This window comes from Salmo trutta, chromosome 6, assembly GCF_901001165.1.
Source record: "Salmo trutta chromosome 6, fSalTru1.1, whole genome shotgun sequence".
NCBI lineage: Eukaryota > Metazoa > Chordata > Actinopteri > Salmoniformes > Salmonidae > Salmo > Salmo trutta.
The window spans coordinates 55,015,400-55,043,211 of NC_042962.1; the positions used below are offsets into that span (position 1 = coordinate 55,015,400).

The 27,812-nt window shown below is 43.5% G+C and overlaps 1 protein-coding gene and 1 long non-coding RNA gene across 3 annotated transcripts in view; one reads left to right on the forward strand and one right to left on the reverse strand.

Moving 5' to 3' along the window:
* Positions 1-302: 302 nt before the first annotated feature.
* On the forward strand, positions 303-12,384 carry LOC115196341 (uncharacterized). The gene is made up of 3 exons (XR_003878837.1): positions 303-525; positions 661-708; positions 12,342-12,384. It is a non-coding gene; the product is annotated as an uncharacterized LOC115196341 (long non-coding RNA).
* A 3,755-nt stretch (positions 12,385-16,139) lies between these two features.
* Positions 16,140-27,812, reverse strand: part of LOC115196340 (lysine-specific demethylase 6A) — a 45,419-nt gene continuing 33,746 nt past the window's right edge. For both annotated transcript variants that reach the window (XM_029757081.1, XM_029757082.1), the window contains 9 exons: positions 26,574-26,635; positions 26,411-26,485; positions 26,159-26,307; positions 25,565-25,679; positions 24,893-25,080; positions 24,556-24,697; positions 22,820-22,946; positions 18,206-18,382; positions 16,140-17,988 (listed from right to left, as the gene is read on the reverse strand). In XM_029757081.1, coding sequence (XP_029612941.1) covers positions 17,962-17,988; positions 18,206-18,382; positions 22,820-22,946; positions 24,556-24,697; positions 24,893-25,080; positions 25,565-25,679; positions 26,159-26,307; positions 26,411-26,485; positions 26,574-26,635 — 1,062 coding nt within the window. In that variant the 3' untranslated portion in view covers positions 16,140-17,961. The remainder of the gene's footprint in view (positions 17,989-18,205; positions 18,383-22,819; positions 22,947-24,555; positions 24,698-24,892; positions 25,081-25,564; positions 25,680-26,158; positions 26,308-26,410; positions 26,486-26,573; positions 26,636-27,812) is intronic.

Here is a 27,812-nt window from a genome sequence, read left to right on the forward strand (position 1 = left end):
GTGGGTTTAGACTTGACAGTGATAGCGCAGGTGTGTTAGGGGGGAATAAATAACAAGTAGTCTGCCACTCACCCAAGCAATGATTGAAGAAAGGCTTTTTTAATCAATTTCTAATTGATTTGAAGCAATCGGTGTGTCATGTACTTGTGACAGTATACTCACAGTCGCGATGAACCGTCTGTCTCCGTCTTCATTATCAGACGTCGAATAACCAACCATGGCATGGAAACACATTTGATTGTGACATTGGTTAAGCCTATATTGACCTACAAAAGACCCCTCCCTCGACTGGCCTGGGGGTTTCGGATGTGTTTGCGGTAGACAATGAGATCAGCGGTAATTATGGAGAATGTGCGTTTTCTGTGGATAGGCACCGACTTGCCTTTGCGGAAGGCATTGCGAAGCGCGGCACTTCCGACCCATAGCCTATTGGTGTGCGGTCCATAAAAGAAAACCCTCGAGGCGCAGGGCAGGCAGGCTAAGGATATAGACGGGGAATAGGCACGAGGAGACGAGAGGACATTGGTAAGACATCATGAGGTAGCCTTGGCTACATTCTCGATAATGCACTTTTTACGCATTTGTAAGAACTTTCCTGTCCACTTTCTCCTGGTTGCTTCTTGAAAACAGAAGTCAGTTTGTTTCTCAATGTTTTCTCAGATCGGCTACAACTCGACGTGGACCGTTCAACACATGCAGTCACAAAAGGTAGGCTGGTTGAAGGGATAAACAATTTTCTTTAGCTTAGGGGTTGAGCTACTTTAGTGGTGAGAATAAGGGCTAGATTTTCTTAAATCTGGTTCTGAAAAGAATGTTATATAATGTTTGCTTGCAGGGCAAAATAGAATGCCACATTCCAATGCGCTTATCACATTTGTTTATACTTTAAATTAAACTGATGAAAGTTGTAAGAGTATTCTACTTTATCATTAAAGTTGTTAAGGCAATGTTATAACGAAGCTATAGATAGGCTACTGCAGAATTTTGGGGCAAGTTGTGGTCCCGTGTGTGTGGTAGCGCAACAAAGTGTGTGGTCTCGCGGCTTGGCGCAGCCAGGGTCTCACGGTCGGACGAAGTTGGCTCCAGATCACTGGAATGCGCCTAGCGTTTTGATCTCTTTTATAAACACAACGGTCGCTCATATACTAAATGACACTTGTCTATTTTAACATAGAACCGTGAATCAAACATAATGTTAAACGAAACGGGTTTTGGAAAGGTTTCTGTAGTTAGCTGTGGGTTTTTTGCCTTTTGGAGGAGAGAATGGACAGCCTGGTCTCATAGACGAGACGTAGCATATCAACACACAAGTCAGAATATGTTAAGTTTGGTATGGTTATATAAGATAGAAGGTTACTTAAAAACCTCTTACATCTAGATGTTCCGCTAGCGGAACACCGCTCCAATATCCATTGATAGGGCGTGGCGCGAATTACAAACTCATCAAAAATCCAAGAACTTCCATTTTTCAAACATATGACTATTTTACACCATTTTAAAGACAAGACTCTCCTTTATCTAACCACATTGTCCGATTTCAAAAAGGCTTTACAACGAAAGCAAAACATTAGATTATGTCAGGAGAGTACCCCGCCAGAAATAATCAGACACCCATTTTTCAAGCTAGCATATAATGTCACAAAAACCAAAACCACAGCTAAATGCAGCACTAACCTTTGATGATCTTCATCAGATGACACTCCTAGGACATTATGTTATACAATACATGCATGTTTTGTTCAATCAAGTTCATATTTATATCAAAAAACAGCTTTTTACATTAGCATGTGACGTTCAGAACTAGCATACCCACCGAAACTTCCGGTGAATTTACTAAATTACTCACGATAAACGTTCACAAAAAAATAACAATTATTTTAAGAATTATAGATACAGAACTCCTTTATGCAATCGCTATGTCCGATTTTAAAATAGCTTTTCGGTGAAAGCACATTTTGCAATATTCTGAGTAGATAGCCCGGCCATCATGGCTAGCTATTTTGACACCCACCAAGTTTGGCACTCACCAAACTCAGATTTACTATAAGAAAAATTGGATTACCTTTGCTGTTCTTCGTCAGAATGCACTCCCAGGACTTCTAGTTTACACCCAATGTTGGTTTGGTTCCAAATAATCCATAGTTATATCCAAATAGCGGCGTTTTGTTCTTGCGTTCAAGACACTATCCGAAGGGTGACGCGCCGGCGCGTATCGTGAAAAAAAATGTCAAAATATTCCATTACCGTACTTCGAAGCATGTCAAACGCTGTTTAAAATCAATTTTTATGCGATTTTTCTCGTAAAATAGCGATAATATTCCGACCAGGAGACGTCGTTTTCGTTCAAAGACTGAACATGTAAAATGGACTCTTCACGTGCATGCGCGCACCCGTGTCATTGTTCTCAGATCGACCACTATCCAAATGTGCTACTGTTTTTCAGCCAGGGACTGCAGAGTCATCATTCAACGTTCTGGCGCCTTCTGAGAGCCTATGGGAGTCTTAGAAAATGTCACGTTACAGCAGAGATCCTCTTTTTTCCATAAAGAGGCTATAGAAGGCCAAGAAATGGTCAGAGAGGGCACTTCCTGTTTAGAATCTTCTCAGGTTTTGGCCTGCCATATGAGTTCTGTTATACTCACAGACACCATTCAAACAGTTTTAGAAACTTTAGGGTGTTTTCTATCCAAATCAAACAATTATATGCATATTCTAGTTTCTGGGCAGGAGTAATAACCAGATTAAATCGGGTACGTTTTTTATCCGGCCGTGAAAATACTGCCCCCTATCCTAAACAGGTTAATGCAAAAACGAAAGGAGGGTGGTATAACAAAGGTTGCGTTCGAATCTCATCACGGGTGTCTAGCAACAAAGGTTGTGTGTTCGAATCTCATCACGGACAACTTTAGCTAGCGTCCCACCCGTGGGACACACTATTCAACAGCCAGTGAAATAGCAGGGCGGCAAATTCAAAACAACAAAAATCTCATAATTCAAATTTCTCAAACATACAACTATTATATCCCATTTTAAAGATACACTTCTCGTTAATCCAACCACATTGTCGGATTTCAAAAAGGCTTTACGGCGAAAGCATAACATTAGATTATGTTAGGACAGCGCCTAAACAAGAAAAACCACACAGCCATTTTCCAAGCAAGGAGGGGCGTCACAAAAAACAGAAATACAGCTCAAATTAATCACTAACCTTTGACGATCTTCATCAGATGACACTCCCAGGACTCAATGTTACACAATACATGTATGTTTTGTTCGATAAAGTTCATATTTATATCCAAAAACCCCATTTTACATTAGCGCGTGATGTTCAGAAAATGTATTGCCTCCAAAGCTGCCGGTGAATGAGCACATCAATTTACAGAAATACTCATCATAAACGTTGATAAAATTTACAACAGTTATTGAAAGAACTATAGATACACTTCTCCTTAATGCAACCGCTGTGTCAGATTTCAAAATAGCTTTACGGCGAAAGCACATTGTTCAATATTCTGAGTACAGAGCTCAGCCATCAAAGCAAGCTATACAGTTACCCGCCAAGTTCTGGAGTCAACAAAACTCAGAAATAGTATTATAAATCTTCACTTACCTTTGCTGATCTTCGTCGGAATGCACTCCCAGGACTCCCACTTCCACAAGAAATGTTCGTTTTGTTCGATAAACTCCATATTTATGTCCAAATACCTCCGTTTTGTTCGCGCGTTCAGATCACTATTCCAAAGGCATAATGCGCGAGCGCAAAACCCGAGACGAAAAGTCAAAAAGTTCCATTACCGTTCGTAGAAACATGTCAAACGATGTTTACAATCAATCCTTAGGGTCTTTTTAACATAAATCTTAGATAATATTCCAACCGGACAATAGCGTATTCATTACAGAGGAAAAAGAAGGAACGGCGCACCTGCGTGACTGCGCAGTAAACAACTTGTTGGTCTCAGGAAGTCCACAGCTCTTATTCTCTCCCCAGTAACAGTAGAAGCATGAAACAAGGTTCTAAAGACTGATGACATCTAGTGGAAGTCTTAGGAAGTGCAAAATGAACCCTAAGTCACTGTATACTGGATAGGGAATCACTTGAAAAACTACAAACCTCAGATTTCCACACTTTCTGGTTGGATTTTTCTCAGGTTTTTGCCTGCCATATGAGTTCTGTTATACTCACAGACATCATTCAAACAGTTGTAGAAACTTCAGAGTGTTTTCTATCCAAATCTACTAATAATATGCATATCCTACCTTCTGGGCCCGAGTAGCAGGCAGTTTAATTTGGGCACGTCATTCATCTGAATTTCCGAATACTGCCCCCGTCACTAAAAAGTTAACCTAACTCCTAACCCCAACCTTAAAGGAAAGATTCACCCATTTCTGAGTGATGTTCTATCCATTCCTGGGGTAATTTCATGTTTTCATGTGTATCTGAGCTATTGCCATTCAAGTAGGCAGAAATTAGGCCGGTATGACGTAGCACTGTGATAAAGCTGCTCTCACGACACTGGAAGTTAATAGGAATACAACTTTTGGGTTGCGAAAATGTCTAACGTACGTGTCCGATTTCGATACAGGTCGATGTCAACGCGGGAGGTTGTCTTCTCTTGAATGAGCCATTGCAGTATTCCTACCTTGAGAAATGTGTAATTTAACAGAGGGTCCACCACATTGTCTGCCTCTTCAGTCCAGGGTGCATTGCATGGTGCCATTGCATGGCCATTGTGAATGTCAGACTCCAATCTGTGAAGCATATCGATCTGCAGGTTGAACATGGTGAGATTGTAGTCTCCTAAATTGATAGTGCAGTTTGTTTAGGCTATTTTACAACCAGCTAGCTACTTCACATGCTGATATTGACTTTGGTATTATTGTGTGTAGCTACGTTTGCTAGCTAGATAGCTAGCCAGCCAGCAAAAAGAGAGAATTGCATTGTGGGTTTTGTAGTTGACTTGAGCTGCAACAGATTTCCACAATGATTTTCACATGTTGCTACCAACCTTATTATAACGATAAAAATAAACATTTGTTCACAAAAAATATTGTTCTCACATATAAGTGTTATTTATCACTGTAAAATATAGGAATTAGTGGTTTTGGTGGATTTTTCTTTTAACCCTAACTTTAACCCATAGCCTAGTTAATGTTAGCCACCTAGCTAACGTTAGCCACAACAAATTGGAATTCGTAACATATCATAAGTATTGCAAATTCGTAACATATCATAAGAATTGTAAATCATAACATATACGAAATGGATGATGGACATCCACAAATTAATACATATCATACTAATTTGAGCATCTCGGATGTTCGTTTACTATGTTACATCTACCCCTGAGTCTAGGTTGGAGGGGTGGTATGTGAGGAGAGGGGGAATTCTTGTGTGTTTTGGAATGCGATTACCCAGGGGAGAACCCATGACTGAAAAGAGGGAGAGAAGGGGCCAGACGGAAGAATGAGGCAAGTTCTGAAAGGACTACACACATACCTCGGCTTCCTCATTAGTTCTAAACTGCATTTGGGTTGCTGACATGTTGTTTCATCTTCACGTGATACTGTCTATGCTGATGGATCTGCTGACTGACAGCCCAGTGTCCAAGGGAAAGTAGTTAGATGAGGAAGACTAACTAGGCTACTAGCACTGTCACCTATTTTACACCAAAACTACTGTTTCTTTCACTCAAAGGTCAGTCTTTTAAAGAAATAGAAAAAAGCACATGATTATGCTACCACCAGCACATTTCCTGGTTTGCACTGCAACATTGTAGATATAGCCCGAGCTAATGTAAAATGCTGTCACAGTTATAGGTTAATTTGGTTTCCCGCCTGTTTTTTTCCAATCTTTTCCAACAGGTTAGTATGGTTAGTATAGTAGGCTACTGAGCTACAGGTGTAGGTTATTAATTTGACCAGTTTCTCACAACAGCAAAATAATCCTGCAGCAACAGGAAATGTAAATTATTGTGTGGATTAAAGTTAAAGGACATGTTTGTAGGTGTTGATACAAACTTTAGAAGTATTTTTAAACCGTGAATACACTACATGTTTGCATTTCCTGCGGCAACAGGGTGGTCAAATTAAGATCCTACACCTGTACAATGGTTTTCGCTAAGGGTCAAAATACCTGGGGAGTTGGTTTTCCGTGTAGCAACTGACCCAGAGACAGTCAAAATACCTAAATATCCCAACTATCCACTGTCATAAAGAAGGTAGACAAAATTGACATTTTATCAAAGCACATTGACAGCCTATGCTTAGTGGTGTAAAGTACTTAGTAGTACTTTAAAGTATTTTTACTTAAGTAGTTTTTTGGGGTATCGGTACTTTACTATTTATATTTTTAACAACTTTTACTTTTACTTCACTACATTCCTAAAGAAAAATAATGTACTTTTTACTCCATATATTTTCCCTGACACCCAAAAGTACTCGTTACATTTTGAATGCTTAGCAGGACAGGAAAATGGTCTAATTAACGCACGTATCAAGAGAACATCCCTGGTCATCCCTACTGCCTCTGATCTGACGGACTCACTAAACACAAATACTTTGTTTGTAAATTATATCTTAGTGTTGAAGTGTGCCTCTGGCTGACCGTAAATGTAAAAAACAAGTAAATCATGCCATTTGGTTAATGTAAGGAATTTGAAATTATATCATTGAAAGTATATTTTAGCAATTACATTAACTTTTGATACTTAAGTATATTTTAAACCAAATACTTTCAGACTTTTACTCAAGTGGTATTTTACTGGGTGACGTTCACTTTTACTTGAGTCATTTTCTATTACGGTATCTTTACTTTTACTCAAGTATGACAGTTAGTGGTTAGAGTGTTGGGCCAGTAACCGGAAGGTTGCTGGATCGAATCCCTGAGCTGACAAGGTAAAAATCTGCCGTTCTGCCTCTGAACAAGGCAGTTAACCAACTGTTCCCTGGGCGCCGAAGACGTGGATGTCGATTAAGGCAGCCCCCCACACCTCTCTGGTGGAAGACACATTTCAGTTGAATACAATGTTGGACAACTGACAACTTTCCAATTGGGTACTTTTTCCACCACTGCCTACGCTTCTCCAAATATTTCAAGTAGATAAATGCAGAAATTAAAATATGAGACACATAATAGATATCAGTAATGAATATAATAGTGTAGCATCAAAGGCATATGTCTACCAGAGTTTACTATGGTTAGAGCAGTAATGGCGGTGCTGGATTAGCATAAAACCATCTGAGATTGTTCACTCTTCGACGCCTGCCTACAAAAGCAATCGCCCACTCACAAATGACAATTATTCCAATGAGCAACCCGATCCTGAAGTGGGATTCTATCAGCTCCCAGCACCCACATCAGAATGGAATGACTAGTCTACCACACATTCCTCAACATTTCATGTTGCAATGAAAAGAGGAGAACTCGTGGTGCATTTGGTGTGTGTGTGTGTGTGTGTGTGTGTGTAGACTTGTGGATGTGTGTTACAGGTAGTGATGTGCAGGCTGCAGTATCCCCTGCACTGTAGGTGTGTGTGTGTGTGTGTAGACTTGTGGATGTGTGTTACAGGTAGTGATGTGTAGGTGTGTTTGGTGCGTGTGTGTGTAGACTTGTGGATGTGTGTTACAGTTAGTGATGTGCAGGCTGCAGTATTCCCTGTACTCTAGGTGTGTTTGGTGTGTGTGTGTGTGTGTAGACTTGTGGATGTTTGTTATAGTTAGTGATGTGCAGGCTGCAGTATCCCCTGTACTGTAGGTGTGTTTGTCAGATGTTTGAGGTGGATGACTTGTGTGAGAGGACTAGTGAGTGTCCATGTGGGCAGTGTTTGACTGTTTCCCTCCCCATAGGGGCAGTGTTTACTGTTTCCCTCCCCATAGGGGCAGTGTTTTACTGTTTCCCTCCCCATAGGGCAGTGTTCACTGTTTCCCTCCCCATAGGGGCAGTGTTTAACTGTTTCCCTCCCCATAGGAGCAGTGTTTTACTGTTTCCCTCCCCATAGGGGCAGTGTTCACTGTTTCCCTCCCCATAGGGGCAGTGTTTAACTGTTTCCCTCCCCATAGGAGCAGTGTTTTACTGTTTCCCTCCCCATAGGGGCAGTGTTTAACTGTTTCCCTCCCCATAGGGCAGTGTTTAACTGTTTCCCTCCCCATAGGGCAGTGTTTTACTGTTTCCCTCCCCATAGGGCAGTGTTTTACTGTTTCCCTCCCCATAGGGGCAGTGTTTAACTGTTTCCCTCCCCATAGGGGCAGTGTTAACTGTTTCCCTCCCCATAGGGCAGTGTTCACTGTTTCCCTCCCCATAGGGCAGTGTTCACTGTTTCCCTCCCCATAGGGCAGTGTTCACTGTTTCCCTCCCCATAGGGGCAGTGTTTAACTGTTTCCCTCCCCATAGGGCAGTGTTTAACTGTTTCCCTCCCCATAGGGGCAGTGTTTAACTGTTTCCCTCCCCATAGGAGCAGTGTTTTACTGTTTCCCTCCCCATAGGGGCAGTGTTTTACTGTTTCCCTCCCCATAGGAGCAGTGTTTTACTGTTTCCCTCCCCATAGGAGCAGTGTTTTACTGTTTCCCTCCCCATACGGGCAGTGTTCACTGTTTCCCTCCCCATAGGAGCAGTGTTGAACTGTTTCCCTCCCCGTAGGAGCAGTGATTTACTGTTTACCTCCCCATAGGAGCAGTGTTTAACTGTTTCCCTCCCCGTAGGAGCAGTGTTTTACTGTTTCCCTCCCCATAGGAGCAGTGTTTTTACTGTTTCCCCTCCCCGTAGGGGCAGTGTTTTACTGTTTCCCTCCCCATAGGGGCAGTGTTTTACTGTTTCCCTCGCCATAGGGGCAGTGTTTTACTGTTTCCCTCCCCATAGGGGCAGTGTTTAACTGTTTCCCTCCCCATAGGGGCAGTGTTTTACTGTTTCCCTCCCCATAGGGCAGTGTTTTACTGTTTCCCTCCCCGTAGGGGCAGTGTTTTACTGTTTCCCTCCCCATAGGGGCAGTGTTGAACTGTTTCCCTCCCCATAGGGGCAGTGTTTTACTGTTTCCCTCCCCATAGGGCAGTGTTTTACTGTTTCCCTCCCCATAGGAGCAGTGTTTTACTGTTTCCCTCCCCGTAGGGGCAGTGTTTTACTGTTTCCCTCCCCATAGGGGCAGTGTTGAACTGTTTCCCTCCCCATAGGGGCAGTGTTTTACTGTTTCCCTCCCCATAGGGCAGTGTTTTACTGTTTCCCTCCCCATAGGAGCAGTGTTTTACTGTTTCCCTCCCCATAGGAGCAGTGTTTTACTGTTTCCCTCCCCATAGGGGCAGTGTTCACTGTTTCCCTCCCCATAGGAGCAGTGTTGAACTGTTTCCCTCCCCATAGGAGCAGTGTTTTACTGTTTACCTCCCCATAGGAGCAGTGTTTAACTGTTTCCCTCCCCGTAGGAGCAGTGTTTTACTGTTTCCCTCCACATAGGAACAGAGTTTTACTGTTTCCCTCCCCGTAGGGGCAGTGTTTTACTGTTTCCCTCCCCATAGGGGCAGTGTTGAACTGTTTCCCTCCCCATAGGGCAGTGTTTTACTGATTCCCTCCCCATAGGGGCAGTGTTTAACTGTTTCCCTCCCCATAGGGGCAGTGTTTTACGGTTTCCCTCCCCATAGGGGCAGTGTTTACTGTTTCCCTCCCCATAGGGGCAGTGTTTAACTGTTTCCCTCCCCATAGGGGCAGTGTTTACTGTTTCCCTCCCCATAGGGCAGTGTTTTACTTTTTCCCTCCCCATAGGGGCAGTGTTTTACTGTTTCCCTCCCCATAGGGGCAGTGTTGAACTGTTTCCCTCCCCATAGGGGCAGTGTTTTACTGTTTCCCTCCCCATAGGGCAGTGTTTAACTGTTTCCCTCCCCATAGGGGCAGTGTTTAACTGTTTCCCTCCCCATAGGAGCAGTGTTAAACTGTTTCCCTCCCCATAGGAGCAGTGTTTTACTGTTTCCCTCCCCATAGGGGCAGTGTTTTACTGTTTCCCTCCCCATAGGGGCAGTGTTTAACTGTTTCCCTCCCCATAGGGCAGTGTTTTACTGTTTCCCTCCCCATAGGGCAGTGTTTAACTGTTTCCCTCCCCATAGGGGCAGTGTTTTACTGTTTCCCTCCCCATAGGGGCAGTGTTTAACTGTTTCCCTCCCCATAGGGGCAGTGTTATACTGTTTCCCTCCCCATAGGGGCAGTGTTTTACTGTTTCCCTCCCCATAGGGGCAGTGTTTAACTGTTTCCCTCCCCATAGGGCAGTGTTTTACTGTTTCCCTCCCCATAGGGCAGTGTTTAACTGTTTCCCTCCCCATAGGGGCAGTGTTTTACTGTTTCCCTCCCCATAGGGGCAGTGTTTTACTGTTTCCCTCCCCATAGGGGCAGTGTTTTACTGTTTCCCTCCCCATAGGAGTAGTGTTTTACTGTTTCCCTCCCCATAGGGGCAGTGTTTAACTGTTTCCCTCCCCATAGGGGCAGTGTTTAACTGTTTCCCTCCCCATAGGGGCAGTGTTTAACTGTTTCCCTCCCCATAGGGGCAGTGTTTAACTGTTTCCCTCCCCATAGGGGCAGTGTTAACTGTTTCCCTCCCCATAGGGGCAGTGTTTAACTGTTTCCCTCCCCATAGGGGCAGTGTTTAACTGTTTCCCTCCCCATAGGAGCAGTGTTTTACTGTTTCCCTCCCCATAGGGGCAGTGTTTAACTGTTTCCCTCCCCATAGGGGCAGTGTTGAACTGTTTCCCTCCCCGTAGGGGCAGTGTTTTACTGTTTCCCTCCCCATAGGGGCAGTGTTTAACTGTTTACCTTCCCGTAGGGGCAGTGTTTAACTGTTTACATCCCCGTAAGGGCAGATGAGGGCGGCATACAATTGGCACAGCGTGGGTTTGGCCGGGGTAGGCCGTTATTGTAAATAAGGATTTGTTCTTAACTGACTTGCCTAGTTAAATAAAGATTAAACAAACAAATCCATCTCTACACGCACACACACACACATAACTCCTCCACTTTGAACAGTCAAGTACCCTTAGCTCCAGGTTTCCATGGCAACATACTGCAGTAACGCAGCACGGGAAGAACCAATGGAAAACCACCACTAGGTCACCTGATGGCCAAACTAATTTTGACAGAACTACCGTAGATGAATTGTATTCATTTATTTGATTAAAACACTGGCACAATGAAGGATCAAGAGTCAGATGCAACACAATATGATTGCTCTGTACTTGAGATCATGGCACTGTCTCTGGGTCAGTTGCTACACGGAAAACCAACTCCCCTAGTTTTCTCAATGAGTGTCCTCTTCCAAGCCTCCCCATTCACAAATATATCAGAGTTACTTGCGCCTCCGGACCAGTCATTGGCCAGACTGAGAATGCCCAGCCCCCTAATGCTACCGGCTCCTTTTAAAGAAGTCTGCCATCTCCATGTCACACTGTGTGACTGAGTGACTTTCTGTCACACATGCATACTGAAGTATGTGGATTCATTGAGAGATAAAAGAGAAATCTAGGATAGTAGAAGTACACGATGGACACAGGTGAGAAAAGAACCAAAGAACAGACAAGTAGGAAGAAATAGACAACACTGGGCCCTGCCTCAAGACTGACACATCTAAAGCTCACCTATTGAACACACTGGAATGCTGTTTCACATGGAATCTCTCTGTTTCTACCCCTCTCTCTGCCCCCTCTCTCTCTCTCTTCCTTCCCCTCCCCTCTCTCTGCCCCCTCTCTCTCTCTTCCTTCCCCTCCCCTCTCTCTGCCCCCTCTCTCTCTCTTCCTTCCCCTCCCCTCTCTCTCCCCCTCTCTCTTTCTTCCTTCCCATCCCCCTCTGCCACCTCTCTCTCTTTCTTCCTTCCCATCCCCCTCTCTCTGCCCCCTCTCTCTCTCTCTTCCTTCCCCTCCCCTCTCTCTCCCCTCTCTCTCTCTCTTCCTTCCCCTCCCCTCTCTCTGCCCCCTCTCTCTCTCTTCCTTCCCATCCCCCTCTCTCTGCCCCCTCTCTCTCTCTTCCTTCCCCTCCCCTCTCTCTCCCCCTCTCTCTCTTCCTTCCCATCCCCCTCTCTCTGCCCCCTCTCTCTCTCTTTCTTCCCCTCCCCTCTCTCTCCCCCTCTCTCTCTCTTCCTTCCCCTCCCCTCTCTCTCCCCCTCTCTCTTTCTTCCTTCCCATCCCCCTCTCTCTGCCACCTCTCTCTCTCTTTCTTCCTTCCCATCCCCCTCTCTCTGCCACCTCTCTCTCTCTTTCTTCCTTCCCATCCCCCTCTCTCTGCCCCCTCTCTCTTTCTTCCTTCCCCTCCCCCTCTCTGCCCCCTCTCTCTTTCTTCCTTTCCCTCCCCCTCTCTCTGCCCCCTCTCTCGTTCTCCGCAGAGGAAAGAAAGATGACAAGGAAAAGAGCTGCCACTGAGAGAAAGAAGAGGAGAGAGAGAGAGAGAGAGAGAGAGAGAGAGAGAGAGAGAGTGTGTGAACGGTGAAGCTGGAATGAAAGAGATGCCAGGAGCCCTGGGTCTGGGAATCACACACATCAAACACAGTGAGTACAAAACCTGTTGGGGTGAGTGTGTGTCATCGTGGTTATGTATCCGTCAGATGTTTTACTAGTTGTACAGGTCTCTCTCATGTGTGCAGCAGTGTGTGTGTGCATGTGGTTGTAACTCTATTGTTATGTATGGTCATGTTTAGGGCTTGGTGTCACTCGTACACCCTCTGAGCATATGGCTGTGTTATGAATGAATGGACTTGGCCTCTGGAGGAACAGTGTGTGCCATGTTCTATAGGACCCTGACTTTATCAATGGGCTACATGAGAGAGACCTGGCATTGGCTGGGGACAGGAGCCAATCAAAATACAGCATGTTAGTTGTAGAAGTCAAGATGAATGAATGAGTCAGAGATGATGAAGGTGTGTGTGGGTGTACGTCTGTGTGTTGGTGTGTGTACGAAGAGAGTTGTCCGACTGACCCCAGCTCACACACTGAACCAGTTGGTTGATTGCAGGCCCATAGCTGTGAGAAACCCATCGGGACAATGAACAGGGCTAAAATTAGCAGTCAAGGCCACCTGTCTGCAACACGGCCAGAGAGAGGAAACAGGAAGGAAACGATGAGGGGGAGGGAGGGAGAAACGGGGGCCATTAAGGGAACAGCTCACACTTACCCCTGCAGAAATGTTGCCTCTCTCTTCAAATACCTCTCACGTCGCCAGCTCTCACAGAGGGGAGAGAGAGGGAGAGAGAGAGAGAGAGGGGGGAGTGAAATGGGCCATGACCGTTGGTTAGTGCTCACATGGTGGTGGAAAGACATATTCAGTGTTATGAGTTCTGCTAACTCTTTAACATCTTATCATGTCCCGCTAGTTTCCTGTCTACCCGATAGCAGACAAGCCAGGAAGTCTCCTCTGTTTCTCACCTGCTGCCCCTACCTTTCCCCCCAGTCTCTAGGACAAGGGCAAGTCTAGAAGAATTCAATCACCATGGGTAGTAGGAACCTAGCCATAGACTGCGTTTGCACAATTGGTTGTAAATGGAACTAGCATTTAAAGCCTTCATTCTAAGAAGCCTGCGAGTCACATGATCCATCTCATGGTGAACTTGACTCTTCGTTTAATGCTCTATTCAATCAGATCCGCTTTGCCCGACATCTGCATAGCGGTTGTTTTGGCGGTGGTGGAGCTGTGTTAGAGCTGGCAAATCCACAAGCGGCTCCTGGCATTATACCAGAAGCGGACATTGCCATTGGCTGAACGGAGTTGCATTAACAGAAATCCCATGCAGCCTTCTTTACCAGTTCAAACACTGGATTGTGTATTACGTTGAATGATTTTTCAATTTGAGTGTAATTATTTCTATATAGCCTAAATGTTCTCATTCTGAATTTCTAACGCGTGGGTGTGGCTTCGTGACAATTATCGCAAGAGCAGCTGCTTTGAGGGCTCCAACCCAGTTCCACTTCCAACACCGCCAAAACATCTGCTATGCGGGTGTCTGCTATCGCTGTTTAACGCTTGATCTGATTGAATCTAGGCCTTGGTGTTGTCTGCTCTGTCCATTATCGCTAGACAGGTCCGAGGAGAAAACAGAGAAGTCAGTGGATAGCAGTTGAGTTGTCTTGACATTTCAAGGTCATTTCAGATTGAGCTAAGATCTGCAGCGTTTACCATGAATTGTCGGCAGCGCTCTGCCGGCGCGATCGTATTGAATCCTAGCCTATGTCACAAGTGATAGTCCCTCAACACACAAACACACACACTGACTGTTTAGTGTCTCCATACCCATATATGGCAGTTGACCACCCAATTCCCTTACCTGGGCCTCAAGATTTCAACCAAAGAGATACAGTAATAGAGGGGGCCACCCCATAGAGGTAGATAGAGGACTCATCATGGATATAACTCGTTTTAGCATGGACATTGCCATCATCCACCATTTTAAAGTAGTCTAGTAGTAAACTGGGTGGGGATTCCTATGCGTTGTAACCTCAATGACGCTACCCAAGCTGTCACAGATGCTATAATGGTACAGATATAAAGATGAGTCCTCTATCAATCTCTATGGGCCAGCCAGGTTCAGTGGCGTCATGGAAAAGTGCTTTGTCTACTTAACAACTGCACCTGGATCAGTGTCATAATGATTAAATCAGCAGTTCAGAGCAGAAACGTCTAGGGCAGGGGTACTCAACTCTTACCCTACGAGGTCCGGAGGCTGCTGGTTTTCTGTTCTACCTGATAATTCATTCCTGGTCTAAATCAGTCCCTGATTAGAGGGGAACAATGCAGTGGAACTGGCTTCGAGGTCCAGAGTTGAATTTGAGGGGTCTGGGGCATCATATTGTATAATCTCCCTCCTAGTGCGACTTATAACGTGTAAAATTCACTCAGACACCATCACATACAGTCACACTACACAAACACATGTGGGGGAAGGGCTAAATGTGTGGGGAAATAACAGGGTTTATCACTAAAACCTGGGGATTGGGGTTAGGTTAAAGTGGGGTAGAACTTTGTTCACCTGTTTGACTTTCCATTATCTTCAACCCAAGGCCACCAGATTCCCTTTGATCTTCTGTCTCCACGTCACAACAGGCTGATTAAAGGAGAATCAATCTCCCTCCAACTAGAAGCCCTCAGTATAATAATAAAACAGGCACTATTAACCTGGAAGAGATGTGGTCAACTGAGCTCCATTGACAATTTCTACATTTAATGTCAGTTCTATGCAACTGACCTCTCTTCTCTGTTCACTGTATAGGTATGAAGCTGCCTGGACCTGATGACAGCGCTGCTATACTGGCAGCACCTTGCTGAAAAACTCTTTGTAGGTGAATGAGTGGCCCAGTCAGGATTACTTACTGCAAAGGTCTTAACCCGGCAACCAGCAGTACTTCATCTCAGAGGCTAAAAACAGACGCGGAGAAACCCTTAACAAGGCCTTATTAGATTACTAGTGATCCTCAGCTTGATGTGGTTAAATAAGTCACAAGCTCCCAGGTATTCAGTGCTAACCCAGTGACAAGAGACGGTGCCAAGCAAGGTTGGCCAGCCGTGTCGGTGTCTGTCAGCTGCTCAGTAGTCAGTGTAGATCCTGTGGGGCAGTCAGCAGCTACATCTGGCTACTGGGTCGCTGATGGCTGCCGTGATCTTCATGTCTCAAATATTGTGACTGTATCAATTCCATGTACTGTGATTATGATTTAGTATATGTTGTATTCTAAATGTACATACAGCCATCTTTAGTTCAGTTTGCTGGTAGGTTGTTGACCTGGCATACAGTGTAGAATTCTGTGTGGGTGATTCTACAGCTACATTGTCTGCTGGGTTTTAGGCCCTACTCAAATAATCACTCTCATTTGTCACTTAATCTCACGGTAAGTATTTTCTCCCAATTCAGAGACCGTGTGACAATGCTTTTGTATCATCAAATAAATACAAGTTAGAAAAGCAGAGTTGTGATTTCTAATGCGTTAATGAGGTCCGCTGTATTTGGATTGGGCCCTGTTTTTTTGTCTAGAAAGAACAATATTTTACTGGGTTCCTTTGTTCACTGTGGCCTTAAATGTACATTATGTCTTAGAAGTTGAAACACTGCAGCACAAAATAAATGAATGGAAAACAATTCATTATTTCTGCAGACATACTGTACGCACACACTGGTGAAAGTAATTACATTCATGGATTATTTGACAATTGTGTTTAATGACTCGTCATAAAACATTCTTCAAAACAATAAAACAATTTTAAATGTCAGTTTCTGTACAACGCTTGCTAAGCAGTTTTATTTATATATAGAAAATGTACGAGGAGTTGTTAAAATGACAAAACTCCTTCAAATTTAATGGCAGGTACTCTGGAAAAAAATAACAGCATTCCATCAACAAATATTTTCAAGCAATAAATATGTATTTATAAATAGTGTAAATTTACATCAAGATTAGAAACATAACAAAAATCACAAATCAAACTTTATTCCTTAAAAGGAGAAGTTAGCTCTTTTTATTAACAACCAAATCTGTATTTTGATGAAAATGGCATGTTATAGAAGTCCACACTTATGCGATTTCACTTGTTTGAGAAACAAACAGCGAATCATTTCCTCATCCTTGTTGTGCAGTATGGGGGCCCTGAAAAAACCGTGATAAAGGTCTTTGAAATTGTGTCATTCCGCAATGCTATACTCCATTTTGTGCGTCTCAAGACGTTTCCCCATATCCAGCTGTTTCATTCTCCATGTAGACTGCTGCTACAGGTAACTGCCAAAATAAAGGAAACACAATAGGGCGTTGGGACAACAAGAGCTGCCAGAACAGCTTCAATGCACCGTGGCATAGATTCAACAAGCGTCTGGAACTCCCTGTGTGGAAGCACCTGCTTCAATATACTTTGTATCCCTCATTTACGCAAGTGTTTTGGCTGTGACCCGTAGAATGGACGGAGGTATCGCTTGAGTCGCAACAAAATGGAACATAACGTTGCGGATAAAGTTCAGAATGACAATGTCATCTGTACACCATCTAAAAGACATGTATTACTACTGAGAGCATTTCCGTTTCAAAAAGGACATTGGGGTGTATTTGGAGCCTTTGTTCATTTTTCAGAGCCCACATACTGCACAACGGGGATGAAGGAATTCAATCGCTGGTTGTGGTAAGTTTCTCAAATCAAGTGAAATCGCAAAAAACTGTCTGGACCCTTCAATATCATGCCATTTACATCAAAAATATATTTGGTTGTAAAAAAAGCTAAATTCTCCTTTAGGTCAATGTGCAACCCATTTTTCTTTGTGACTTGGCTATTGATTTTCCCCAACATTTGTCCTCTTTTTTAAAACCTAATAAACAACCAAAAACTGAACGTCATAGCTCCAAAATAACAAAGATAAAACATAAAAGCTGTAAAAAAAAAAAAAAAAGAAAAAAAGGGAAAAATCACCTAAACTCTTCACATTACAATTTTTTTTGTAGATTTTGCCATCCAAAGAGTCTTAAAATTACTATCTACTATAGAAAAAGACCAGTTAGGCTAGTGCTCCTTAGAGGGAAGGAAAACAAAGGGATCACATCTCAGCCTGTTAACAGAATAATAATTAAAAAAAGAGAACAGGTTGTCCAGTCAGTAGTCTTTTAGGGTGGTGTTGCCAGTTGTGACGGATACAATATCTACAAAACACCTTCACTCAATAATTCCCGCCCCTTTCCCAAATGTTTTTGGATTAAGTCCTCCATTAAAAAGAGCTGAACCATTGTTACGAGGGGGGAGTCCTGTGTTGGGAAGTGCGCTCTCTGGCGCCCCCCAGTGGGAAGAGGGGGGTTGACACGGCGCACTTGACAGGTTGCATAGACACACGCAGCCGCTGCTGCCTCCAGCCGTCGCTGTGGAGAACAGCCATACGGGGAGACTGTCTCGACTTTCCTGAATATCAGAAATGGTCCATTTTTCCTTTGAAATGAAAGTTCCTGTAATGCTTGGTCGCCCCACAGAAGCCGAAGGGATGTCTAATGTCAAGATGAAGATGAATGCAGAGGGGCCTGGCGAGAAAGAGGGGGAGAGTTCAATACCAATTCAACGCATGAAACAGGGAACAAAAAAGGGTATTTTATAGAATTCCATTTATTGAAATGCACATGGAACTCACTCGACAGAAACACTGGCCAATATACCAATCAAATGAGGAAGTAGTCCTTTAATAGGATCTCTATGTACATCCCAACAATGTCAATAGAGCCAAATCAAAGTGTGACTTACTAGTGTGAACTGGTCGTAGACCTGCATGAGATCATCCATCCGGTGTTTCTCTACAACCACAAAGTTGTCCAGCTCGGCGCTGCCTTTCCGGGCACAGTCCTGGCAGTGAACCACGTACTGCTTCTGCTTCCTGGAGAGGAGCTCGCTCCGCACAAACAGCAGGTTAAACACCTCCACCTGGAACACAGTCAACACCAATCAGTAACGCAGTCAACCAACACACGTCAGTAACTAGGGATGGGCATGCGTAATAGAGTAGTGGACCTGAGGTGAAAATTCCATCTTGAAGCTGTTCAGTCATATCCCTGTAAGCCGGGGGAGGGTTCTACTGAGCTGTAGGGAATTGGTTTAAGGTCATACCAAGGACCATCTAGCCATTTCATTTAGAATTTTAACACCCCTTGAAGTAGAATTAACATACATGCATACAACAGTTTGGGGTCACTTAAATTCCCTTGTTTTCCATTAAAATATACATAAAATGAATAGGAAATAGTCAAGATGTTGACAAGGTTATAAATAATGATTTTTAATTGAAATAACTGTGTCCTTCAAACTTTGCTTCGTCAAAGAATCCTTCATTTGCAGACCTTCAGCATTCTAGTTGTCAATTTGTTGAGGTAATCTGAAGAGATTTCAGCCCATGCTTCCTGAAGCACCTCCCACAAGTTAGATTGGCTTGATGGGCACTTCTTACGTACCATACGGTCAAGCTGTTCCCACAACAGCGCAATTAGGGTTGAGATCCGGTGACTTTGCTGGCTACACCATTACAGACAGAATACTAGCTGACTGCTTCTTCCCTAAATAGTTCTTGCATAGTTTGGAGCTGTGCTTTAGGTCGTTATCCTGTTGTAGGAGGAAATTGGCTCCAATTAAGCTGTTGACGTCAAGACTGGTGTTTTGCGCCGTCCACAGGGTATGGCATGGCGTTGCAAAATGGCGTGAGTCTTCCTTCTTCAAGATCCCTTTAACCCTGTACAAATCTTTACCACCACCAAAGCACCCCCAGACCATCAGTTTGCCTCCACCATGCTTGAGATGGCATCAAGCACCCCTCCAGCATCTTCATGTTTTCTGCGTCTCACAAATGTTCTTTGTGATCCGAACACCTCAAATTTAGATTTGTCTGTCCATAACACTTTTTCCAATCTTCTTGTGTCCAGTGTGTGTTCTTTTGCCCATCTTAATATTTTCATTTTATTGGCTAGTCTGAGATCTGGCTTTTTCTTTGCTACTCTGCCTAGAAGGCCAGCATCCTGGAGTCACCTCTTCACTGTTGATGTCGAGACTGGTGTTTTGCGGGTACTATTTAATGAAGCTGCCAGTTGAGGACTTGTGAGGCGTCTTTCTCAAACTAGACACTAATGTACTTGTCCTCTTGTTCAGTTGTGCACCGGGGCCTCCCACTCCTCTTTCTATTCTGGTTAGAGCCAGTTTGCGCTGTTCTGTGAAGGAAGTAGTACACAGCGTTGTACAAGATCTTCAGTTTCTTGGCAATTTCTCGCATGGAATAACCATTTCTCAGAACAAGAATAGACTGACGAGTTTCAGAAGAAGTTCTTTGTTTCTGGCCATTTTGAGCCTGTAATTGAACCCACAAATGCTGATGCTCCAGATACTCAACTAGTCTAAAGAAGGCCAGTTTTATTGCTTCTTTAAATCAGCACAACAGTTTTCAGCTGTGCTAACACAAATGCAAAAAGTGTTTCCTAATGATCAATTAGCCTTTAAAAATGATTAACTTCGATTAGCTAACAACGTGCCATTGGAACACAGGAGTGATGGTTGCTGATAATGGGCCTCTGTACGCCTATGTAGATATTCCATAAAAAATAGTTTCCAGCTACAATAGTCATTTACAACATTAACAATGTCTACACTGTATTTCTGATCAATTTGATGTTATTTTAAAAAGGGCAAAAAAAGAAGAAATGCTTTTCTTTCAAAAACATGGACCTTTCTAAGTGACCCCGGTAGTGTGAGAGAGCGATAGATATATAGCCCATACAAACACAATGAATAACAGATTCACTACATGGAACAGTTCCCAAAAATAAACCCAATTAAGTTTGTTCTGTAGTGTCTGTCCTATATCTGAGAGATAAGATCAGTCAACAAAATATATTTTTTTACATATATTTAAAACACTTATTTTTTGGCACTAAACTGTCTCCATATATACTTCCATTAATTTTTTCAACTGGTACCAGGGGCACCTTCAGACAAGTCTTGTGAGGCCTGTGGGCATCCTAGAGCAAAACCTTTCCACAGAGGGGTCATATTAGTGTGTAGCCCAAACTGATGGGCTACAGACGGAAGTTGGCATAATCGGCTGTCCAAACTTCAGACGAGTCAAGATGCTTTTGGGTTCCGAAAAGCAGCATGTTCGTGAGTCTTATCTTTCCATATAGGGGCTGTGTCCCGCAAACAAAAATGTGCTTAAGGTTAGGCATAAGGTTAACAGTGTGGTTAGGGATAAAAGTATAAAATAAGAGATTTCATGAAACAGGCAGGGTGTATGACTTTATGGCTGTGGTAACTAACATTAATGACAACCCTACCTTGCAAACTGCTAGCGGCACTCAGAATGGGTTATTCTTCGCTATTACACCCTAAACAGACAGGTTCCACACTAAAAACATGACTTTGATAAAGACATTTATCAGAATCATTAAGCCTAGGTCTATTCACGAAACAGATCTCCATGGGATGAATTATGGCCAGGACAACTGTTAACCCATTAAAAACATTCCAAAAACAGGCATAATAACTAAATAGAACTTCTGTATATGCAAAAGGTTTGGGTCTGTAACCATGAACTGGCCAAATTGAGCCCCGTTTAAAATGATCCCTGAGAATAACTGTTCCAGACACAAGACGCAACTCACACTATTCTGTTCTATTTTATTCTGTTAAATTATAAAAAGATTAACTATAAAACACACATAGCCAAACAAGTCAGTTCCAACAAGTCAGTTCGTCAAATTTCTGCCCTGCTTGGGCTGTCCCGGTCACTGTAAGTGCCGTTTGTGTGAAGTGGAAACATTTTGGAGCAACAACGGCTCCGCTGCGAAGTGGTAGGCCAGACAAGCTCAGAACGGGACCGCCGTGTGCTGAAGCTCGTAAAAATCGTCTGTTGCCGGTTGCAACACTCACTACCAACTTCCAAATGGCCTCTGGAAGCTACGTTAGCACAAGAACTGTTCATCTGGAGCTTCATGAAATGGGTTTCCATGGCTGAGGAGATGCACACAAGCCTAAGATGACCATGCGCAATGCCAAGCTTCGGCTAGAGTGGTGTAAAGCTAGCCGACATTGGACTCTGGAGCAGTGGAAACACATTCTCTGGAGTGATGAATCACGCTTCACCATCTGGCAGTCTGACGGACAAATCTGGGTTTGGCGGATGCCAGGAGAACGCTACCTGCCCGAATGCATAGTGCCAACTGTAAAGTTTGGTGGTGGAGGAATAATGGTTTGGGGTTGTTTTTCATGGTTCGGGCTAGGCCCTTTAGTTCAAGTGAAGGGAAATCTTAATGCTACAGCATACAGTGACATTCTAGACAATTCTATGCTTCCAACTTCGTGGGAAAAGTTTGGGGAAGGCCCTTTACTGTTTCAACATGACAATGCCCCGTGCACAAAGCGAGGTCCATACAGAAATGGTTTGTTGAGATCGGTGTGGAAGAACTTGATAGGCCTGCACAGAGCCCTGACCTCAACCCAATCGAACACCTTTGGGATTAATTAGAACACCGACTGCGAGCCAGGCCCAATCGCCTGACCTCACTGAGGCGCGTGGCTGAATGGAAGCAACTCCATATTAATGCCCATGATTTTGGAATGAGATAGCCGATGAGCAGGCGTCCACATACTTTTGGTCATGTAGTGTAGGTGTCTTGACTTTGATAAGCTCGCGGGAAAGAAGAGTCTTGTCTGCCAAATTAACAAAACAAGGCTATGCCATTCTACAAGCAAGCGCCACATTGCTGAGTTTACTACTTTTTTGAAGACTGTTCCACGATGTAATATAACCTGTTGATATTACAGTTAACTCATCTTAAAATGTAAAATGTAAATGACACTTTTTTGTTATTTTTATTCACTGAGCCAAGGCAATTTAGCAATTAGGATTTGTTATCTGTAACGGTTATGATATTAGGCATTGTTGTTCACTGTTTGCAAATAGATAGTGCTTTTTTTCAATTTGAGTACAAAAAAAAAAAAGAACAGTCAAAACTTGTAAAATGCCCATTCCTATCTGTAATACAGTCAACCAACGCACACACACACACACACACACACACACACACACACACACACACACACACACACACACACACACACACACACACACACACACACACGTCAGTAACAGTCAACAAACACACACACTGAAGTCAGAAACTGTCATTTACTCAGTCGTCAACACAATCCTGTCATTTACTCATATGATAGTCATGGACTATAGTCAATTTCTCAGTCGTCAACCAGAACATTACTGTCAGTTACTCAAAACAAACCTATCAATACTGACAATGTAATGACTGTGTGGGGTAGCAGCTTGGGTAAGGGACTAGGGGTTGAAATGGGCCGGAGCCCCTGACGTACCTCACAGATGGTGCAGTAGTGTGCAGGCTCATCCCTGTTCCTGCTCTGCAGTACTGTCTCCTTCCCTGCCGCGGCTAGAGCCTCCTTCACCGACTGACACTGCTTCAGCGTCCTCAGCAGGCAGTACCTACAGCAAACACACCATCACATTAAAAGAAACTCAGACACCTACACATTTTAAGGTTACGTTTTCCAGCCGCCACATCATCAAAATGCACGCCATCATCCAATCTGAAGCCCTGTCACTCCAGGGATGCAAACTGCTGAGGGTACAAAAATAGCTTTTTTTTTTGTTGCACTGAGACATGCAAAAATATCCCTGCTAAGGGGAAATGCAGGTTTTAACTAATTAAACAACAAAAGAACATGATCAGTCTCTGTGTGTAAAATAAAAAGTGGTTCATGTGAACCTAACTCACAGCAAAAAAATTTAAGGAAAGCAATCCAATATTATTTGTTGCCTAGACTTTACTGCAAATGACACTTGAAGTCTTGAGGGGGAAAAAAACAACACACTAATATAGCAGTTAGCCATGACAGCCTTTATAATAGAACGCTTGTGACCACACACACACACCTAAATATTGTATGTGGGGAAAAAACTATGTAGAAATAGAATGAAACAAACAGGCATTCTATTTTTGCTCTAATATAGTGGCCAGTCTAGTAGACGTCGATCAAGTGCACAAGGCTACATTTGTACAAAAATAACGCTCACTGAGTAAAAAATGTAATATTCCCCCCTCACTCACAAAAGTTTTACTGTCAAATTAAACACAAAAGCAATATCTTTGGGCTACACTGCACGTTATTACATTGTACACATTCTGCCTGTGGACATCTGTTCTACAATGTGCCAGCAGAGCATGATACCCTTTGTTGACATAATTGATCTCTTTCAGGCAGAGAGTACACCTGGCATACCTCTTTTTATCCACTGCAAGGAGTCATATACCAGTTAATACTATAGCGAATTGGTTAGGTTACTAACGTTAGCTCATCTGATGTTGTAACGTTATCTAGCTAGCTATCGGACTTCATTATGTTGCTCAACATTTTTCTGGCTAGCTAACGGAGAATTCGATCCAGCTACCACAGCAAGATATTTAATAATGCTTACAACTCTTGATCCACCACACTTTCTCCCTCACCTCAAAAACTTTCCAAACACTAGTTGTTTTTCAGTTGCAGCTCAGGATGTACGCTTCATCACCTTCTCACCCCGTCTCCGTGGTCAAACTTCTCACCTGCCTCTATTATCGTTCAGGGATGCTCTACTGTAACTGGCAAACTGCCTTTGCACCCTACTGCTGTCTTTCCAGAGTGCGCGCTGATTCTATAACTAGCAAATTGATCATCTCTTCTCTCTTCAGTCGCGTGCTGCGCTGCATTCTGTTGTTATGTGAATGATTGGCTGAGCCTTGGATACAGCCAGTATTGCACCTAACGCACATCACTCGTTCGCTTACAGCCAGTCGTGATCCAAAGCGCCCACCTCTCATCGGATCTACACGAATCACATAGGTCACCTATTTTGGCGTATTTCACCGAGAGGAAACTAGTTTGCATCCCCGTGTCCCTCTCCACCCCTCATGACAGACTGGACACACACAGTTCTAACATCAATTTGTTCTCAACTTGCCTACCTGGTTAAATAAAGGTGAAATAAATACAGAAAAATGTGGCAGGAGAGATGCTCACAGGGTGAAACTAAACTGTAAAAGACAGTGACTTACTTGATCATCTGGAAGAGCTTGTGGTCGGACACCTTGATGTTGCGGGCCATGTTCCAGGAAAGGTGCACCATGGGTACATGGGACTTGACGCTCTGGAGCTTGTTCCACTCGTAACGCTCCACGGCCAGCTTGTACTGGTGGGCTGTGGATGTTGTGAAATTAATTACAACACTTAACAGGTCTAGAAACAGCTGACAAACTGATTCTGGAGTCAACAATCACTTTAAGAGATAATATCCATGTATTAAATTGTATTCATAAATACATGTCTTTTTTTAATTACTAAGTGTTTTTACAGTAACCGAAGGAGCAAGCAAAAGCTGCATCAGAGGCTTACCACTGAGGGGTCCTACGTTCCAGGCGATGTTGTTGCACCAGCCGATGGCCTGGACCCAGTGGACAGTGCCCGTGTTGAGCCACACCAGGTCCCCCGGCCGCTGGATGAACCGGTAGACAGGCACATCTGCCTCATACAGGTCCTCCAGGTTGGGCCACCACGAACCCATCAGGAAGTTGATGTTGTTTCTGATGGATAGCAAGGGGGGAGAAAAAGAGAGGGGGAGGAAAAGAGCGAGGGGGGGATTTATTTTCAGTCTTTTCTCATTTCTGTAAGATGTGGAATTAGGACTTGTATTAAAGACCATCTAATTTCAGTCTTTTCTGTGTTCTGGGCCATTCCTTTGTCTGTATTTAAAATCAGAATCATTTTGTTGTGGAAGGCCAGAGAGAAGAGATGGGTTAGTTAGATCTCCCTTGTTTCATTAATGCCCTCATTTCTGGATTCAATTCAGCTGCTTTCCTTCCTTTCACTCAATATCTCCCTGAATCACTCCCTTTTCATTCAGTTTGCACTTCGTGTTCAAAGCGAGGCACAAAAGAAGCCGACCCTCACCTTGACACCCCATCTGATGTCATTCCTTCCCCCCCCCCCCCCCCATTTCTCATTCACTGACAACATCACTATTGTATAATGTATTATCACTAGCCTCTATGGTTGTTAGGTCCTTACTTTTCACAGAAGTTGCTCATCACTCCCCAGTAGGGTTCTGGCACAGCAAACCACTCACAGTCCCCAGGGCCGATGTTGATGTTGACAGAGCAGAAGTTATTGTGTTCCTGATGACCTGGACCACAGAGATAAAGCAAGACCGAGTTAGAACTATATTATGTAACTTTTTGGGCGACCCCCCCAAAAAATCCCATAGAAATGTTATTTATAGATCTGTCATTCTCATTGAAAGCAAGTCTAGAACGCGCTAGATCTGTTATGTGAGAAATTTCCATGCTTTCCATTGTTAACTTTTTTGCCTCTTACTTTCGGTTTTGTACACCAGCTTTAAAAAAACAGCAGAAAATGCAATATTCTCGATTTTGGAAAATATATTTCACAGCGGTTTAATGATTCTCTACACTGTACTTGTCTTGGCACAAAGTGAATTAGGCAAACTATTAGAATTTCAACCAGGAAATGGTAGAGGGATTTCTGCATAGTGCATCTTTAACAGTGTCTTTGTAACTCATAAGTATCAATATAAAAAAGCACTAGAAACTGCAACAGCTTGTCCTATAAAATTGTATCGCTGTACAGTATAATGTGGTATACCTGGTATTCTGCTGCCGGGGACCTTCATGTAGAGCTGGACAGTGTTCATGCCCAGGATGGTGTGTCCTACGTGGCTGAGCAGATTGCCAGCAGACACCACCCTGGCGAACGCAGGCAGCTTACTCAGCTCCTGCAGCTGTAGCTTCCACCTGAGGGACGAGAAGAAAGGGGGTGTGTTCAGAGGAGGCAATGTGGTTTAGCTAAATTTTGCAGCATGTGACCAATGCCATGTCTGACCACAAAAACACGTACTTTCTTTCGTCCGACACGTCAATGTTGGTCCCAAATTTGATGTGCTTTAGGGGACCCCTCCTTTTGCGTGCCGCACTGAACACAGCAGGAAGAAATGATGATTAGAAAAGGTTCAACGGTTGTGAATATATCAGTGAGAAATCCTGACAGGTGTGTTGCTCACCTCTCTGCTGATGCTGGCTCAGTGTCTGAGGGCTCCTTCAACGCCTTCTTCTCATTCTCCTCCTGAGAGTAAAGAGGATCCCATTCAAAAAGACACCGAGCATTGGGAAACAGGTCTGTGTGTGGGTCAGGGTTTCCGTTAGCCTACAATTGCCGGATATTGCCCCCCCCCCCAAAAAAGGAAAAGCCGATAAATAAAACAGTCGCTGGCCAAAATAAATCCCATTACAAAATATTGCCATTTATTTTGATGGAAATACTTTTTTACCGTCATGCTTATCAGTCTGTAGATTATTTGAATAATTTAGTGGAATTCAAAATTGTCGTGTTTATTTTTGCTAGCCATCGTGTATCTTATTTATCCAACAACTATCATGTGCACACAGAGCCTATTTTGAGTGAGATTTCCTCAGCTGGTTGCTGCTGGAGTAAAACATGTGCATTGAATGGGCTGATAAAATCTCAACAATTTCTAAACGCAATCGCATGTTAACAGTTTTGATACACGATTAAAAAGAGCTACTATTTATTTATTTTTTTCAACTGGTAATTGAAGCGGGTCTCCCATTCACCATTCAAGTGCAGGTCAACAAGCTATCAGCGCGTGATCCACTACTTTACAATGTGAGCTGGAGGCAGTATGCATTTTGAAAACATACTTAAAAATGTTTGAAACCTGAATGTTTATTTTCATTTCAATAAAGTTGTTTCTCAAAACCATTGTCACGTGGTTAATCAAAAATCGGAATTAAAATGATACAAATCTAAAAGTGAAGTCAACTAAGGCGAGATCACCAGCCTGCCATATGGACACTGATCCCCCGTGATCCATTGGCAGCTAAAGAAATGACTGCATGGAACTCAGCCTATAGGCCAATACAGCAGTAGGCCTATAACTTCCATTGCTCTTTCACACAGAGGATTTGTGATTATCGAGGGGGAGATTGTCGGAAAGATTGATCAAAATCGTTTACGGCAAGGAACTACAGTATAGTTTTAATATATTATCATTCACAGTGGATGTTAAAAAAAACACCAGCAGGACAGGTACGTCTATGCGTCCTCAGGCGCGCGCTCCCTCAACATTATCAGGACAGGTACGTCTATGCGTCCTCAGGCGCGCGCTCCCTCAACATTATCAGGACAGGTACGTCTATGCGTCCTCAGGCGCGCGCGCCCTCAACATTATCAGGACAGGTACGTCTATGCGTCCTCAGGCGCGCGCGCCCTCAACATTATC